This window comes from Entelurus aequoreus, linkage group LG14 (genome assembly GCF_033978785.1).
Source record: "Entelurus aequoreus isolate RoL-2023_Sb linkage group LG14, RoL_Eaeq_v1.1, whole genome shotgun sequence".
In the NCBI taxonomy this organism is placed as follows: domain Eukaryota; kingdom Metazoa; phylum Chordata; class Actinopteri; order Syngnathiformes; family Syngnathidae; genus Entelurus; species Entelurus aequoreus.
Genome location: NC_084744.1, coordinates 11335790 through 11355967, shown reverse-complemented (window position 1 = coordinate 11355967; position 20178 = coordinate 11335790). Strand labels below are relative to the sequence as shown.

Sequence of the window (20178 nt, the reverse complement as noted above, 5' to 3'; positions counted from 1 at the left end):
ATTGTTTAAATTTAGCAAGTGCTTGGGTCTGGCCGAGAGTATTGAAAAATATGTTTGAACACAGTCAAATATTTACATAATATCACAAGCCTGGCCCAAATCAGCCTCGAACTTTTGTGTGATGCCACAAATCTTGCCTACATAATTCATATCCTTGGCAGATGAATATGAATGCAGCCCTCAAGTGTCACACTTTCAAGGAAACCAAACAGATCGCAGTTTAAACACAGCAGGTAGGACACAAATTGGTGTAGCCATGAATTATTTTCCAGAATAATCTTCCCTGATAATGGTTTGATTGACACCAGCCTTTAATGGTCTGCTATGATTGACTTTCTTGCCTTTCATGCAGTCCAGTGATATTTATTTATCAGCCTCAGTGTTTGCTCCTTACTCAGCTGCTATTTTTTCTCCCCACAGACATCGGTATAATTCTTGTGGGTAATAATCAACTGTCAGTCATTTGTGCACACCGGCGAGATAATCGCTTCTTCCATCGCATAGTCATGTAATCAAAATCGATTAACATTTACACGTGGTCTTACGCAACACATTGAAAGAAAAACATGTCAGAAGTGAAATGTTGTTGATTAAATAAGACTGTAGTGACTGTGCAGATCATGACAAGAATTGATATTAAAAGCTAATTTATGCAATTAAAAAATACACAAGTTGTTTCAGCTTTAGCTTATCTTAAAATATGCCGAGGTTTCAATGTCAGCCTTCATTAGGATGTGATGATGCAATCGTTAAATTTGCATAATTGGAAATTACGCATTTTCAAAAATGTTAGACCTACAGAAAACTTTTTTTTTTATGTCACAAGACCAAGCTCGTTTAGCTTTAGTGGTCTCCTGGAGGAATCTGTAAGGGTGACATATTTATGACCAAGAATGTGGATCAAACACTGCACCCACACAGGGTCTTCAGAAAGATTACAAGACCTTGTTTGGACATACAGGTAAATAAAAAGTATTAAGTCATTTAATGCATTTTGCAAAAATGATTGCCTTAAATGGCATTAAAAAGTATTTAAAAAATTCTTACAATTGTAGGCTGGGACTGATAGTCAATAAGTCAGTTCATGGAACAATAAATAAAAATGAACTTAAATTTTCCTTCATCGATAAATTGCTATGTCCGTGTGTATCTTTCTTCGTCTCTGGCTTTCAAACTGTGCACCGATCTCAGCACTTGAGTGACTCTTCCACATGTTTTCTTGTGTGTAGTATTGGAAGCATCACTATTAATGCGCACATTGCTTCTAAACCGTAGGAGTGGACGTTAAAAATAATTGTTCGCTATAATTTTCAAACTTTAACTCAGAAATTGCAACAGAACTACCATTAGGAAAGAACAAACCAAGGAAACATGAAACATTTGCAAGGGATAACAAAAGAAAATGGAACAAAAAAACAAAAGCATCATATTAATTTGTTTTTATATTGTCTTTAATGAAAATGGTCTTTATTATGTCTTTTAGGATGTGGGAAGTTTTTGTGAGCTTCTTGTTTTCTTTGTCAACATTAGTGAATGCTAGTTAAAGCCCTTGGCTTGAAAACCCAGAGAGGCGTTCTGCAGCGTGTGTAAAAAGACCTCAAAACTTTGCTCAATGGGCATCAAAAATCACACATGCTCTTAGCTAATCACAAGTCACGATTAAAGCGAGGCAGCAGTTAACAGTGTCAAATTTCTTTGGCGTGACCAACAACTTCTGCAGTATAAAAATAAATGAAAATAGAAAACACTCACATTAAACAGTCTTATGAGCCCATTCTGATTTGCTAGAGAGTAACAGTTCATGTAAACTTTTCAACTATTCAAGATTATCATTGTCAAATGCTTACAATGTTGTTTAAAAAAACGATTGTAAGGTTTTAAGCATATATATAATACATATCTGCAGTAGGACATTGGGCATAATTACATTTATTTTAAGTGGCATTAAAAAAGGCATTAAATTAGACCTGCTGCTAAATACAGAAAACATGTTAGACTGAATCTCATGATGCAACCTGTGGAAAAGGTTCGGCCTAACAACATAAAAAATGATGACTGGACAATGCTCTGGGCCTTACTGCTAAAGTACTCCAAGGTGTGGAATGGAGGAGCTTGAGCTGAATGTAGTCCGGCTTATCTTTAAATAATTAAAACATTTTTTTTACCGTGTGTACATCACCATCTTTTTGGTATATTTAATATTTCATCATTGAGGAAGATGTTTTGGTGTCTGAATTATGTCAACTTCCAGTCAGAGAACTTAAGAGTTTTGAAAAACAGTAGCAGTCTGAATATTTGTGTATTTGGCTTTATCAAAGTTGTCCCCGCATCCTTTGATCTTTCAGTATGCAACAGCTGGTGGAAAAAAGTTAGACACCCCCATGCACATGTAAAAATCTGCAATGGATATTCATCTTTTTAATTTAAATGCTAATACTGTAGTAGGAAAATGCTTTGATAGTGTTTAGAAAAAACTTTTAGACTAAGGCTATTTTCATAATAGCCAAGAAATCCTGGAAGTAACAAATGTATAATTTGCTTCTTGAAAATTGCCTAGTTTTTACAAGGCTTAAATGTGAACTGCACTTTTTGGGGGCATTTTGCCTATCATTCACAATCCCAATGTGATACAAGAACATATATTTAAAAATGTTTTGTTTTCCATCCATCCATCCATTTTCTTATGCTTTCTAATTTGTATTATATGGCTCGTAGTAAACTAACAATGTAGTTTTTTGGGATTGGATCTACTCCATCTATAAAGCACTCTAAAAACTTCCAAACACCTCCAACATTTAAATACATGCTGTATGTATGTAGTGTAGTAACAGGCACACTCATAATTACATTAAATATTTGTCTATGTATGTAGTGTAGTAACGGGCACACTCATAATTACATTAAATATTTGTCTATTTAGCTAATTTCTGACATTACAGCAGAGTATTGATTTCACAGAGCGCATCACAACGTTCACTAACTGTTACTAATCATGGCAGATTTCACAAGAGCCAACGACGACTATTTTGGGACAAGTGACGATCCAAAACCGTATATTTTTTAATATAGCATAAGCTGCAAGTTTTAGGAGCAAAGCGATAAGCAGATCTAACTATAGTTAAACTCTAAGCATCATGTAGCAACAAGAAATACAAACTATGAACACAATAAAACAATCACTTACCTTACAATGTCTGCTTTAAAGACTACATTTAAATGTAGAATACACTATATTCCTCACTGAGGTACTAGTGATGTTCCCAGGGCTAAATTAAACTTCAAAGTTGACCAACTGTGACTGGCCACAACCATTTCCTATACAGGTGTGAGGCATGATTTATAATTTTGCACAAACTTTCACCAACTCTGACGCGATGCAGCAGCTCACTGGCTCAGTAAGTCAACAGTAGGTAGTTACCTCTGTGTAATCAATGCACTGCTAAAAGCTCGCTAGTTATCTCTTATAACAATACAATGACAATGTCTCTAATACTTGGTTAATATTCAGGTCACGACATGTAAATGTAGTATTTTTGGCGGTTTGTGGATGTTTTTATAGGCGCAATAAATGCTTTCATTGCCTACATTGTTAGCCATGTTGAACGAGCTAACTATTAAAAATGTAATAGATTCTCAATCTATTTTGAGCCCTTTGTAAAAACATTCATGTCTGATGTGTGATGTGATCAAAAATGTGATGTTTTCAGTATATACAACAAAATGACTCGCCTGTTGATTGTCATGAATACTTTGGTAAGCGGACATATTAAAAAAGCAGATCACATGCAGGGTGTACAGCCCTTACCTTTGGGCTAGTACCGAGGGCGACTGTGTTGACCAGTTTGACGCGTGTAAATGATAAAATGTCCAGTACTGTAGAACTGTGTTTGGATATGACAATCGGTTTATTCCAGCTATCTAAATTAAATCAAATGTAAGTTATATAACATAAAGTATGCTAACCTTGAATGGCACATTGTCACAGCATTGTCACGGCAAGACACGACACGTCACGTCACAAACACGAACACGAACACGGTCGAAAACTGTTTGTCCTCCAATCGCCCTGCCCGTGCTCACAACTGAACCTAATTTATGGAGGCTACCATGGTAACCGCACCATAGCAACAGTCCCCTCCCCCGTCAATACTTCCTGGTTCTTAACAGGAAGTGAGTGGAGCAGTCTGCCAAAAAAGGAAATTAAACATGCTGAACCCAACAATCAATTTAGAGAAAATAAAATAAAAACAATATAAACAAATAAGGAATTTTGGCTCCAACACAGGGTTTGCTGAAACAGTGTAAAGCAATTCTGTCTGGACTGGCAGTTGGGAAAATTACTCTGTAACAAAAAGTGGCGTGTTGCTCGATGTGATGTTCTTGCGCTGTATGAAAACACTTCAAAATAAACAATTTTTGTGAGAGCGTAACAAGGCGCACATAAATGTGATAGGACGTATCTTTGGACTTAAAAGCCACAGCCTTTTTTCCTTCACGGCCAGTAATGTTGATCAATACTTGGTAATCATCAGTAATCACTTATTTCGGAGAGCAGGAATACATGAATAGGGTTAAAGCAAACCTTTTCATTGCAATTGTAATAAGCTACTGAGGCATACTACATCTCAAGAGCTGTGGTACTGATTTTTAGTTTTCTTGCTGTAGCTCTTGTTTACTTGCATTACATGCTCATGTTTGGAGTTTTAGTTTGCTTAATAACTCAAATGCTTTTAGTCACCTGGTCTTGCATTGTCTCCTTATGTTAGCAAATTCTTCAATTTCTTTGTTGTTTTCCGTTCCTTGTTAACAGACAATCATTCTTTCAAGACTTTATTGATCCACCCCCGGCTTTGTCTTTTCATCTTAGAGTAACTACAAAATAATGGCTGAACATGACTCTTCCTGCGTCGTTAAAGTTGTCTGCTCAGGAGCGCTTTGCCTTAACCGTGAAATATGTACGCAGACAATACAAGTGGATGAGACGAAAGTAGTGTATAGGCATCGTTCAGTAGAGACGGCAAACAATTCTACAAGCTGGAACCTTAAGTGGTGCACTTCAGCCTTTTACTTACTGTTAATTACACATTAGTAGGTTTTTTTAAGTTTAATTTTAAAGACTATAAAAGTTGTTAACTCAAATGCCAAGCAGTTTTGTTTTGCATGTGGTTCCCTTACTGCAGGGGTCACCAACCTTTTTGAAACCAAGGGCTACTTCTTGGGTACTGATTAATGCGAAGGGCTACCAGTTAGATACACACTTAAATAAATTGCCAGAAGTAGTCAATTTGCTCAATTTACCTTTAACTCTGTTATTATTAATAATTAATGATATTTATCTTTGTGGAAACACTGATCATCTTAATGATTTCTCACAATAAATATATATAGAAACAGATAAATATCAATATGCAACACTTTATTTTTATATTTTCTCTAAGTGCACATTTTTCAAATTTAACATTTTCAAATGTTCTTGTCACAAGACTTCTAAGACAGTCTTGTGAAATCACAATATCCCATTTTAACTAGCTAGCCACTAACATTTTTTAACAAATCATGAATTACTTTGCACCATGTTTGTACAAATAATAACTCATGTAAAATACAAAAGTAAACTCTCAAATTTTTAAATCATGTCACACTTTGAACTGGACACCAAATCTGTTATCTGTTTCTTTGTCAGTTAGTGGGAAGCCTGGCATTGCATGCTGTTAACTAGTGTGTTGTACTCTGGTGTGTAACTTGACACTGCAACTCTGAGTGAGTCTTGCAGATGTGCATCAGTGAGGCGTGTTCTGTGTTTGTTCTTGATGAAGTTCATGTCAGAAAAGGCTGATTCACAAAGATAAGATTTTTCCTCATTGTTTGCGGAACCTTCTTAATCTTTTGGACATATTTTCACAGCAATCTGGCCTTAAGCTTAATTATGATAAATGTAAAATGTTAAGGATCGGAAATCTAAAGGGAACGTCCTTTCGAATGGAATGCAAAGTGCCTGTTTTGTGGACAGATGGACCAGTTAACATACTTGGTGTTGTTGTCCCAGAAAATCTGGAAGATCTAGGCTCAGTAAATTATGATAATCGACTAAGAAAGCTGGACAAAATTATGCAATTATGGAAAGGGAAATCCCTAACCTTGTATGGTAAAATGTCTATTGCCAACTCGTTAATTATTCCTCAATTTATTTATTTGTTTTTGTCAATACCAGCTCCATCACAAAACTTTTTTAAGATTTATGAGCGGAGGGTCTTCGATTTTGTCTGGAACGCCAAACCAGAAAAGATTAAAAGAAAGGTTTTGTACAAAGAGTATGAATATGGGGGCCTGAAACTTCTCAACCTTGAAGCTATGTGTCTGTTTTTAAAAGCATCAATTCTTCCAAAGATGTATTTAAACATTGAGTGGTACACAAATGTCCTGTTGCACAAAAAACATGTACTGTATCAAAAGAAATTGTATCCTTTTTTACAAGTGATCCCCTCCCAGAGAGTCTGCTGGGAAACATGGCGGGGTTCATAAAGGAAACAATCCACTCATAGTGGTGTTTTCAATTTCATGTGCCAGAAAAAAGAGACGATATTTTGCAGCAGTTAATATGGATGAACTCTAATATTGTAATAGATGAAAAGCCTTTCTTTTGGAAAAATATGTTTGAAAGAGGAATCATTTTTGTCAATGATATTATCAATGAGAATGGTAAAATTATGAAGTATGATGAATTTAGAGCTATGTATGGTGATGCTTGCTCAAGCTTTTCATTTTATCAACTAACTGGAGTAATTGGGAAAAGATGGAAACAAATAATTAATTATGGAACTACTAAATTATTAGTTTGTAAACCTGTAATAAGAAATTCTAGTTGGCAAAAAGGAACTAAAATAAATAGAAAAATATATAATTTTTATTTAATAAAGAAATCTTTGAAGGCTGCCTCATACAACACAAATGGAAAATGGGAGGACTTTTTTGACTGCCCGTTGCCATGGGATGCCATATTCAAACTAATCTATAAAACCACTATCGATGTGCAAAATCGTTATTTTCAAATTAAAATTATTTATAACTTCTTACCCACAGGGAAAATGTTAAAATTATGGAATATGACAGAGTCAGATGATTGCCGATTTTGTTGTCAGGAGCCTGAATCCACCCTGCATTTGTTTTGGTATTGTCATATTGTGTCTTTGTTTTGGGTGGAAGTTGAAAAAATGTGTTTAAGGATTGGTTTGTTTATGAAGCTTAATGTGGTTTCTGTTATTTTAGGAGAGTTCATTGACAATCATGATTTAGTCAATTGAATTATAGTACTCTGTAAAATGTTTATTTTTAAGGCCAAAAAAAGATATTCACTTAGTATTACTTTCTTTAAAACATTTATTCAGTATTTTCTAACTTTAGAAAGTTACATGGTTGAAAACGATAATGATGCCAAAAAACATTAAAAAAAAGATGAGAAGTCCTCAAAGGCTTATTTTGAAAGTATAATTATGTTTATAGATTGTATGATATCTGTTGTTGTGTTCCCTAATTTGAGTGACCTGGACATAATCTGGACTGTACATAAATGCTTATTTTGAAAATGTAATTTTGTTTATAAATTATATGCAATCTGTTGTGTTCCCTAATTTTTTTCTGTGTACATGAATGAAGGTGTGTGTTGCTGAGTCCGACTTGGACATTATCTGGACTGGGCCTGGTTTAAAAAACCCTTTAAACAAATCTAATTTCATTGATAACCTGGTCTGTTGAAGATAAGGCCCTTTTTAAAAAAATAAAATAAACTAAGATAAATAAAAAACATTTTCTTGGATAAAAAAGAAAGTAAAACAATATAAAAATAATTACATAAAAAATAGTAATTAATGAAAATGTTAGTGGACCAGCAGCCTATACAATCATGTGTGCTTCAGGGACTGTGTCCCTTGCAGATGTGTTGTCTATGTTGTGGGAACCAGAATATTGGTAGCAGAAAGAAATAACCCCTTTTGTGTGAGTGGGTGTGGATGAGTGTGCATGGGGGAGGTTGTTTGGGTTGATGCACTGATTGAAAGTGTATCTTGTGTTTTTTCTATGTAGATTTAATTTAAAAAAAAAAATGTTTTAAATTTTTTTAAATTTTAAATTTTAAATTTTTTTTAATTTTTTTTTAGAACAGGCCCGCGGGCGACTCATCTGGTCCTTACGGGCGACCTGGTGCCCGCGGGCACCGCGTTGGTGACCCCTGCCTTACTGTAACTAAAATCCACCAAAATGTGACCTTAAAACAGTAGTCTGTAACAAATCATTATGCATGTGTACCGAAGCAATTTGTGCTACTGTACCACTATTCATTTCTACACAATAGCATCAACTTCCATGACCTTTTTACACCTTGTCCCCATTGTGTCTAAATTTTTTCGTTTCATATTTCCCCATTTAGAAGAGAGCCATCTGCATAATGTTCATGTTTTTATTCATGTTGCCCAGCCTCCAAAGTGTGCATATCTATCGCACCTTGCAGAAGCGTTGGTACATTAGTCCCACCTGTGAAAGCCAAGGATGTTTGGGAAAAAAAATGTATAACACATCTTACCTTGTTTATTAAGAGTCCGTATGTGTGGTGGAGTCTAGTGAAGTTAATTCCACTTTTCATGCTATGAATATTTGACATTAGTGATGTAAACTTAAGTGAAAAGGGCTGGATATGTTCTGATGAAAAGAATATACGTAAACTGAGGAGTCTGGTATACTCATTTACAATAGGATACTACAAAAATACAATGAAATAATGGTGATATAATTATTATGCTTTTAGGAAGGAGTAGAAGTAAGAGTGGCGAGGATCTTCAACACGTTTGGCTCCCGAATGCACATGAATGACGGCCGCGTCGTGAGCAACTTCATCCTGCAGGCCCTTCAGGGAGAACCTCTCACTGTAAGGATTTTAATCTTATAGCTTGTGTGCATTGTTAACTCGACCAGGACGTTATGTGATCGCCAGGGTTTTGTCAGTTAGTTAGTTAGCTATTTAGCTACCTGGCAAGAACGCAAAAAGCCAGCATATTTTCATGAAACTTTCAGGAATTGCCCAACATGGGATAAAGAACAAGTGATTTTGTGGGTGATTTTAGTGAGGAAAACCTAATGAAAAATATCATTTACAAATACTGTATATATACATGTTATATTGGGAGAAAAGTGTATCACTAGATAACAGCTAACAGCCTTTATTAATCATGCTAATACCAAGAATTTCGTCTGTGCAATCAGTGCTGTTGATCATTTTGGTGAACTTACAAATTTCACTGCATCAATTACCTCCACCAGGAGGTTGGTTATGTATTCGCAGAGATTTGACTGTTCGTTACTTAGCAACATGGTTTGAAAAACATTTCAGGAAATGTCAGGAATGGAACAAGCAAAGAACAAGTGATTAGATTTTGGGGTTGATACAGATCACTGTCTGGTTTCGAGATTTCTTCAAAGGATGTTTGACTATTGGAAGATAGGGCCTCAGCTACAATCATAGATAGGCTCCAGCACCCCCCGCGACCCTGAAAAGGATAAGCGGTAGAAAATGGATGGATGGATGGAGATAGGGCCTGGCGAAGTCTGCACTCTGCAAGCATTTTTATAGTTTTTGTACTGTATGTATTTTATAAATACAGTGGATGTCAGTGTTAATTTACAATACAGCAGTTTTTAATTGTTTTAGTCATTCAACATTTGAATCAACTAAAATTACAATACATTTCATCGACTAAAATATATAACACATCTTTGAACCCCCCCCCCCCCCCCCCCCCTAGAGGGGGGGGGTTACCCACATATGCGGTCCTCTCCAAGGTTTCTCATAGTCATTCACCGACGTCCCACTGGGGTGAGTTTTTCCTTGCCCGTATGTGGGCTCTGTACCGAGGATGTCGTTGTGGCTTGTACAGCCCTTTGAGACACTTGTGATTTAGGGCTATATAAATAAACATTGATTGATTGATTGAAGTTGATCTGATACCACTTTTATTAAGTTTATTACAATTACTGTACATCATAAGTCAACACTGCATAACTTAGCATATACAGATCCATTTCAATAAACTTGTAAATGGTGCATCCTATTATTTTGGAATCAATTCAGACCAAGAGACTAATCAAAGCCTAATTTTTTTGTTGTTAATTTCTCAGTGTATTATGCAACGGAGCAGATCGTTTGCCATTTTATTAAGCAAACAAGCTAAGTGCATGGCGGGGTGCAACGTATCCACTTGCTCTGACCGGAGTGTAAATTTAAATTATGCGCAGTGCGTACATTTGTATTAAAATAATTGTATTTATTTAACAAAGAAAATAGAAATGGAACATTAACATGTATGTACAGGCAGGAACTACAGATGAGGGCACTATTATTAAGGGACAAAACGTCAAATGTATGCAATCCTATAAACACCTTGTGTCCATTAATGATAATACATTGAATTTTAAGGATAACTGTGATGCTGTATGCAAAAGGGGTCACCAGTGTCTTCACTGTGAAAGGAAACTGTCATTCTTTCATGTTGATAAAACCGTGATGATTTTGTTTTACCGTGTTTTTATTGAATCAGTTTTATATTTTTGTCTGGTGCTGTGGTTTGTCATGGCTGCCTCTGAAGGACAGAAACAGATTTAGCCAGATAATCAAGTGGTCAAGTCGACTTATTGGTGAGCCCCAGTTGAGTTTAGAATGTCTCTACACCAGGCAGGTACGGATTGCCAACTCAATTAGAGCAGAGATCCGTCTGGTCAGGGGAGGCTTCCAAGATGCAGAACATCTTGTTATAGATAGATATAGAGATGGATAGGTCTTTATTGTCATTGCACAAGTACAACAAAACTTTGTTTTCAGCACAAACCCGTTCAAGCTTAGAAAAACAGTGTACAGGGTTACAGAACAGGAACGCTGATGGGCCGCCACAAGGCGTCCCGTAAAAGATGGGGAAAAAGGTAAAACGCTGGGGAAGGATGAGTAAAAAAATACAATCTAGACTGGGCTCCTAAGGGGGCCCAGTCTGGAGTGGGAAAAAACCTCCATAGCAAAGCACATATACATATTACAGCGTACATCTCGAGATATCTAGCAACAGAGGGAAGGGAGTGCGGGATCATGGTGGTAGGCCACAGCTCTCAGGCGCTGACCATCCTTTCATCACCCCTATGGGATTTGCGTCGAGGGCGTTGGGTTGGGGGCGGGGGGGATGTGTGGCGTATATTTTTTTGGATGCATGTTTTCTGTGTAAGCCTGCAGTGTGTCTCTGTTCCGCAGCCTTGATCTTGTGCAGTCGCTAGTCCAAAGTCAACAACAACAGGTGTGTGTCCATGAGAGACAAGAAGGGAGTTTGTTGTGTCTTCGCTGCACTGTCCTTCGGGAGAGTCTCGAAGCCAGGGAAACAATCCAAGTTAGAATGTCTTGTATGCGAGTGAAAATAAAATTTGCTTTTCACTCTAAATTGTCTATGACTGGTCCTCAAAATCCTGCGGGGCAAACAGTCCGATGTTATCCAAATCACAAGAGTGTCCACAGTTCTTCCCGCATCCTCCAATTGTTTGTGGCAGCTTTGGGGTACTTTGAAGACTGCCAGCAACTTCCAATTTGTCGACAAACCAGAGCAATGCTTACTCCAATCAGCAGATGTCCTGTTGTCATAATCATAATCAGAATCAGAATAGTTTTATTGCCATTGTTTGAGAACGGGTTCACAAACTAGGAATTTTTCTTGGTGCAAACGTGCGACATAAAACACATATAACATATTTGGTTCCGAATAGGTAGATATTAGGGGTGTGGGAAAAAATAGATTCAAATTCGAATCGCGATTCTCACGTGCGATTCAGAATCGATTCTCATTTTTAAAAAATCGATTTTTTTATTTATTTATTTTTTATTTATTTACTTATTTAATTTATTTATTTTTTATTTTTTTTAATTAATCCAACAAAATAATACACGGCAATACCATAATAATGCAATCCAATTCCAAAACCAAATCCGACCCAGCAACACTCAGGACTGCAATAAACAGAGCAATTGAGAGGAGACACAAACACGACACAGAACAAACCAAAAGTAGTGAAACAAAAATGAATATTATCAACAACAGTATCAAATAAATATTAGTAACAATTTCAACATAGCAGTGATTAAAAATCCCTCATTGACATTATCATTAGACATTTATAAAAAAATAAAAAGAACAATAGTGTCACAGTGGCTTACACTTGCATCGCATCTCATAAGCTTGACAACACACTGTGTCCAATATTTTTACAAAGATAAAATAAGTCATATTTTTGGTTCATTTAATAGTTAAAACAAATTTACATTATTGCAATCAGTTGATAAAACATTGTCCTTTACAATTATAAAAGCTTTTTACAAAAATCTACTACTCTGCTTGCATGTCAGCAGACTGGGGTAGATCCTGCTGAAATCCTATGTATTGAATGAATAGAGAATCGTTTTAAATCAGGAAAAAATCGTTTTTGAATCGAGAATCATGTTGAATTGAAAAAAAATCGATTTTGAATCGAATCGTGACCCCAAGAATAGATATTGAATCAAATCGTGGGACACCCAAAGATTCACAGCCCTAGTAGATATCTTCACGTCCTCGGCAGAAAAGGGTCGCCAGGCACGTGGCACTCCTTCTTCTCCCAAGAGTCCGTCGTGTGTCCAACAACAACCGCTCCGTCACGACAAGCAGGTTCCCCCAAACCCAAGATCTTGTCAATTTCGTTGAGGCCAGTTAAATAGTTCCAATATTTAGATTTGGAGAGCAGTGCAAAAAGAGGCAACAAGAAAGTTAAGACAAGACAAAGAAGCAAGCAGGAGAGATAAGGGAGAGGAAAGGGGAGCGTCCACCCTTGATGAGTGTCAGAGAGAAAGACAGATAGGATCAGCTTTGTTCCATCAACAGCTATTCTTTTAAACAAATCATATCTATATTGCACATATTTATTTATTTTAAATTAATTTATCAATTCATGGTAGTTTGATCTTACCGTCTTTTATCAACTTTTACTCTGACTCTTTTCATTGTTCAAGTGACTTTTCCTTTCTTCTTTTCCTAATCCTGGTCTCAGGCAGTCTGTTGAGTATTTTGTCATGTTGTAATTGGCTTTGCGTTAATACTTTTGTTGATTTAAATTTATAGGCAGTTGCCATTCTCCATTTTACACTGCAAAACAAATCTACCTTCAGGTACAGATAAAGTCACTTTGAATCTTAGGTTTTGCATTAACTTTGGCATTCAACACTGGGCCAGAGGTTCACAGCACAGATCGCAGGCCCATCAAAATTTCAGAGGGAATTCCCTAGTTTTATTTATCGTTAGATTAATTGACCCTTTGATTATTGGCACAGAGGTCTACTGATATCCGAGATCTTTACACACCCCTCAGAAAATACAGAGCAGCTAAGTTTTGGGTTATTAGCTTTATTGATGTCCAGGAATAGTGCTAAAAACAGTTATTTGTTTTATCATTATATTGTGTTTTGTATAATGCATTAGGAGAATACTAGCAGGTGATTCATTAAATGTCCATTTTAAAAATCAATCGAAGCGATTATGTGATTATACCGTCACATTACAACCCTAAAATTTACAGTAACTGTCTTGCAACCAAGTTCTATTTTTATCTAATTTGAATAGTTTGTTTTCTTCATAGGTTTGAGTAATGTACATATCAAAATTGAAAGTTGTTAACATTTTTGACTTTATTTCACTCCATTGCTATGTAAAGTCTTACTGTTCATTTGTTGAACTCACTGACTTGGCCTAAGATTGGTATTTTATAATTGTTTCTGTTTTTTTCCTTCTCCTGCATAAATTAACCTGATTCATAGCAGTGTTTCTGAGTAACAACACATCATATGTCATATTTAATTTTAAACTCGTCTGATTTGGGTGCATTGTTTGGCGCTTTTCGGAACCTGATCAAGATGCTATTAATCAAATCCTAGCGGTGAGTGTGAATCATCATTATAGCACTAACATTTCTCCTGTTGTTGTGCTAGGTCTATGGCACTGGTTCCCAAACAAGAGCCTTCCAGTATGTGAGGTAAGTTTCCTCAAATAAAACCTGTTTGATATGTGCACTAAGATATGACTAAATGTTTGTCAATTCCACTTTAACTCCGGCTCTCTAGCTAACAAATATACCTGTACCTAAAAAAGACTGTCATGATTAATGGATGCTGTTATATGAATTACTCTGCAAAGGCTGTACTAGTGTTTATTAAATTTAAAAGCTTGTGGGTTAACCAGCTGCAATGTTAAGCTTGTGTTAAGGAAATGAAAAGATGTCAGGCCTTTGACAGAGGCGGCTCTGCTTTCACTTAGACTGAGTAATTAGATTATTTGATCAGCATAGCATGAAGTGATCAGAAGGATGGGAGTATTTGAAGCTCAGCTGTCTCATTTCCACCCTACAGCTGTGTGGCTTCTGTGTGCAAGTGAACACATTCAAGTAGACAACCTTCGAGTCACACACAGCGTGAAAATAAGTAGTGAAGTAAATTATATGTGTATAGTGCTTTTTCTCTAGAGACTCAAAGCGCTTTACATAGTGAACCCCATTATCTACATCTTTAAGCTCCATTTAAAACAGTGTGGGTGGCACTGGGAGCAGGTGGGTAAAGTGTCTTGCCCAAGGACACAATGGCAGTGACTAGGATCACGGAAGCAGGAATGGAACCAGAAACCCTAAACTTGCTGACATGGCCGCTCTTCCAACCGAGCCACGCCGCTCCTTGTATAGCTATATACCACCTAACCTAACTCCATAAAGATATGACCACAGTATAGTTTTTATTGTAGGTTTTTTGTAATTGAAAGAGACAGATAAGAATTAAATATATATATATATATATATATATATATATATATATATATATATATATATATATATATATATATATATATATATATATATATATATATATATATATATATATATATATATTACAAATTAAGATTAGTTCAGTTCAAAACTTGGAAGACAAACATTTTCATTGAAAATTCTTTAAAAAACTAGATTGCTAATGTTATTTAGAAGAATTTGGACCACTGGAAACACATTGGCAGATCCTTGCCTTGACATTTTAACCTTGTTAGCAAACAGAACACTGGGGTCCATACTTGTGATTTACATAACTGAGGCGTTCTTCAAAGCACCCCTTTAAAGGGGAACTGCAGTTTTTTATATGTTTGCCTATCGTTCACAATCATTATGACAGACAAAAAGACAAACGTTGTTTTTTCCGCTTTATAGCATAAAAATCGTCTTGTTCTAGGTGGCTATCAAGGCAACTAATGGGAGCAGTCAATTCTACCTCTAAATCACTTTAAAAATGCGTTATAAAAGTTCTCAATACTTCATTTACGTTTTGTAACCCGTATAATAACCAAGCTGTAGCGACATGGTTTTTGTAAGAGCGAAAACCAAAGAACTATTTTTCTGTGGTAGTAACACATCGGCGTGCTTCTGTATTAGCCGTAAAAGCTAACTATGGCAAGAGATAAGCTAGCTTCTACAACAACACGAAACACGTTTGGATTTGTAATGCACAACACTGTGATAGGACACCAATCTGTGCTGACTGACAAACATGAACACTCATATTACAGTACCTGTGAAATATTAGCCCACATTTCATGTTTTGTTTGTACACAGCTGGCCAGACAGCGCATGTACTGTAGTTGTAATGACACGCATGACGTACTGCTTGAATCATGATCAATATTAAAGTGACTCACTCGATGGACAGTTAGTTGTTCGTCTGGTCCAGCTGGCCGGGGACGTTTCCTGTTAATTTTGGGTAAGCAATCCATTTATGTTGAAATAGCTTGTCTCCAAGTTCCACATTTATAGCGTGTTATAGCATTGTTGCTTTCACCTCACTCTCCCAGCTTCCGTCTGCTCCAACGTCTCACCTACTTATTAGTGTTCGCTTCTATAAGCAGCAGTATTTTTAGCTTCAAAAGTATAAGGTTGTAAATCCTCATTTGTCCAAACATAGTCTGCCACGATTAGAGAAAACACTTGTGTTGGATTCCGGAAGTTATTGTTATGAATGTGTCTGTTACTACATTATATATAGACTTGCAGTGTGTACCGTATTTTTCGGACTATAATTCGCAGTTTTTTTCATAGTTTGGCCGGGGGTGCGACTTATACTCAGGAACGACTTATGTGTGGAATTATTAACACATTACCGTAAAATATCAAATAATATTATCTAGCTCATTCACGTAAGAGACTAGACGTACAAGATTTTATCGGATTTAGCGATTAGGAGTGACAGATTGTTTGGTAAACGTATAGCATGTTCTATATGTTATAGTTATTTGAATGACTCTTACCATAATATTGTGAAGTGACGTTAATTACATTTATATAGCGCTTTTTCTCAAGTGACTCAAAGCGCTTTACATAGTGAAACCCAATATCTAAGTTACATTTAAACCAGTGTGGGTGGCACTGGGAGCAGGTGGGTAAAGTGTCTTGCCCAAGGACACAACAGCAGTGACCAGGATGGCGGAAGCGGGGATCGAACCTGCAACCCTCAAGTTGCTGGCACGGCCACTCTACCAACCGAGCTATACCGTCCCAATATGTTACGTTAACATACCAGGCACGTTGTCAGTTGGTTATTTATGCGTCATATAACGTACACTTATTCAGCCTGTTGTTCACTATTCTTTATTTTAAATTGCCTTTCAAATGTCTATTCTTGGTGTTGGGTTTTATCAAATAAATTTCCCCAAAAAATGCAATTTATACTCCAGTGCGACTTACATATGTTTTTTTCCTTCTTTATTTTGCATTTTCGGCCGGTGAGACTTATACTCCGGAGCGACTTATACTCCGAAAAATACGGTTTATAAAACGTTGCTGGAGGGTTTTGAAGTTGTGCAGGCTTTGTTGTTCTGTGTTGGCCCTGCGATGAGGTGGCGACTTGTCCAGGGTGCACCCCGCCTTCTGTCCGAGTGCAACTGGGAAAGGATCCAGCACCCCCGCAACCCCAAAAGGGGCAAGCGGTCAGACATGTGATTTTTCTGTTCATAGTCGGAAATCCGTCTTTTTTATCGCTATAAAAATATATTTTTTAATATTTTCCATTTTTTGTAGTTTTTTCCGACCTATAATGTGTGTTACAATCTTGATCTGTCTCTTTGCCATACCTGCCAACAACTACGGGTTTCCCGTAATGAATACGGTTTTTGATAATCCGTTCCGGTTTACGGCTGCAGTGGTAATAACTATGGTTTTCCATTAAAAATGACTAACTTAAAAATCAAAGCTACGTAGCGAAGCAACTCAACAGGCAAGGGACAAAATATACGGGAAACATGATGATTGGTTGGTTTACGTATAAGAAAATCCATGATTGGTTGGTTGGTTGACTATGATGAGTCATGATTGGTTAAGATTAGAGCAAAATATTACGTAGAGGCCAATCGGAGGCAAGATAGAGCGGGTCATCGAACAAGGAAGGGAAATCACAACAGACGCACACATCCCAAATGAAAACGAGAGAGTTGGAGAAGAGAAGCGGGCGATTTATATTTTTAAAACGAAATAGTGGAAGATGGCAGAGGGATTCTCTTTCTTCGATTTTTCTTTTAGCGATGTAAACGACGTCCAGGAAACCCACAATGCATTTATTGGGCCACATTTGGACAAATGTATGCGTCTGGATTAAACAATGCCCAACACATTAATTTTTGTTGTTTACCATGTAAGCCCAAATCAAAACTGCTCTAGACATGGAAGACGTGGAATACACTTTTAAGAACACACATGATTGTGGCAGACATGTGATAACTTTAGCTACAGTATAGCCCGTCTAAATGCAACATTTCATTTTCATTGGTGTTTTAGAACAAGACAGTAGCTGACATTTTGTTCATTATTTCTACTGTTTATATTTTGACATTTAATAGTTTAATCATTTTGAAACATAAATAACATGACTGCAAGATATATGTTATTTCATGCTATAAATCACAAATGGATTTTCAGATAAAATAAGTTAGCTAATAGAATAAACTTCGTACTCTTTATGATTTTTGTATTTGGAGCAGTTAGAAGTGGAGAGGGAGTCGAAGAAACAGAAATTGGCTATACAATCCAAGGCAGAATCCACTAAAGCAGAAACAAAAAGGAAAATGCAAGCTGCTCAGAAAATTGCCAGGAAATCTCATGTCAGAGCCATCAAAGCTAAAATGCCAAAAGTAATGTGTGAATGAACCAAAGTAATGTGTAAATAATGTAAATGACTAGATGAACCATCTGTGGCTGTGAAGTGAACACTAGTAAGTTTGTAAATACTGTATAGAGTAGGCTAACCCATGTGGTTCCTGTGGATGTGAACACACGTAATTACTGTAGTGACTAAATAAGATAGTGACTGAAACAGACATGATGATTCATTTGGATGAATGGGGTATTATGTATTTATGTAAACTCTGTTGATAATTTTTAAATTCTTCAAACACTAAAACATCTTTAAATGGTACTTTTTTTCCCGCAAATTTTTCGTGTTCAATTGCTGAAAAAACAGGAGTTTCGGGGCGGGGGGTCCCCCTTCACATCACCAGGGCACCGCCCTGGACCCCCGGCTTATTTTCGATAAGTCTTTTTCATTAAGTTCAAATCACATGCCTGCAAGCGGTAGAGGATGGATGGATGGATTAAGGCTATAACAGTGACTGCCATGAGCTGCATCTTTCAAGCGTTTTTTATCATCTTTAAAATCGTAATTTTTTTTAAAAAAAGACATGTGTTCTTGTCTTTCATAATAATTGTGAATGATAAGCAAAATTCCAAAAAAAAGTGCAGTTCCCTTTTAATTCCTCTCCTTTTTGACAATTACAAATTCCGTAATGGGATTTATGTAACTAAGGTGTTCCTTTAGTTTGTTTACTTCAGATGCAGTCAGTAATAATTTGTTCAACTTCTTTAGGTTTGCTAGTAGTGTTTCTCAAGGTTCCATTTAAGGTCCTCTCTTTTTCATCATTTGGGCTGATTAACTGGTGCACAGCAAGTTCCGTTCAAACATTTATTGCAGTAAACTCTAAAAAAAAAAAAACAAAAAACACTTGAGTGCTGTCACAGAGACCTTTTTTGCAGAAGGTCCTTAAAAAAGACAGCCCATTCTTATGACACTGACAAAATTAATAGACAAAATCAAATATCTACTGTATAGGACAATGGTTCTCTAGAATATAGAAAATAAGCCAAATAGGGAACAGGGAGGTCAGGCCCCCAATCTTTAGTTTTCTGGATGTATGGCCCCCAAAACGATTCAATGGAATATCACTGACTTATGCACAAAAAATATGTTAGAATGGAAGTCAGGGAATTGAGACAGTTTCTGAAATAAGTTACCCGTTGTAGAATTCAACTTAAAGCATAAATTATGTGCATTTTATCAGGTTTTATATTTAGAAAATGCGCTAACTTTCATGTTGTTTGTTTTTCTGTTATAGTTGTTAGCCATATTATACTGAGAAATCAGGACTCAGATTATATGGTTCTCACATTTGTCTTTTTATTGCCTCACTGGTACCAAAGTCTAACAAAAAGCAAAATGCATCGCTTCAGTTCATCGTTTAGCTGTCTTTGTGGGACTCTTTAACCTCCAAAGTTTGTGTACTGCTTTAGGTGTATTTTTTCACAGGCTTTTAAGAGTTTTGAGTGTTTGAATTGTGAGCTTCCACTCCATTGTTTACTCTCGGTAGACCTGACGCGGCAAGATTTTTTCACTAAACTTCCATATTGAAGTCTACACATGCTTGATGTTGACAGTCCAAAAATAAGATTGACAAGCTGGCAGGAGAAAAACATTTTAATGCATAAACCCTGAGGCAAAGTTAAGCGTGTACAACTCCAAAATACTGGTAAAAGAACATTATTTATTGATGATGTTTTCACTCAAAACACCAATTGGTTATGGTTGAAAGCTTTAATGCAATACGCATGTCAAATACAAGATGACTGCCTTGAATAGTCTTACATTGTCAGTTCAAGGGCGCCAACACTTTCACAAGACAGTTTCAACTTTTTGATCACCCCCACAAAATTGCATTAATCAAAAGTTATGTCACTGGTCAAATTTTAAAGCAAACAAACAAACCAGACTTCACGGAAGCCTAT

At 36.4% G+C, this 20178-nt stretch overlaps 1 protein-coding gene across 2 annotated transcripts in view; it reads left to right on the top strand.

Moving 5' to 3' along the window:
* The window catches only part of uxs1 (UDP-glucuronate decarboxylase 1), a 104496-nt gene that overhangs the window by 61048 nt on the left and 23270 nt on the right, over nucleotides 1-20178 (top strand). For both annotated transcript variants that reach the window (XM_062068889.1, XM_062068888.1), the window contains exons 10-11: nucleotides 8798-8917; nucleotides 14033-14076. In XM_062068889.1, coding sequence (XP_061924873.1) covers nucleotides 8798-8917; nucleotides 14033-14076 — 164 coding nt within the window. The remainder of the gene's footprint in view (nucleotides 1-8797; nucleotides 8918-14032; nucleotides 14077-20178) is intronic.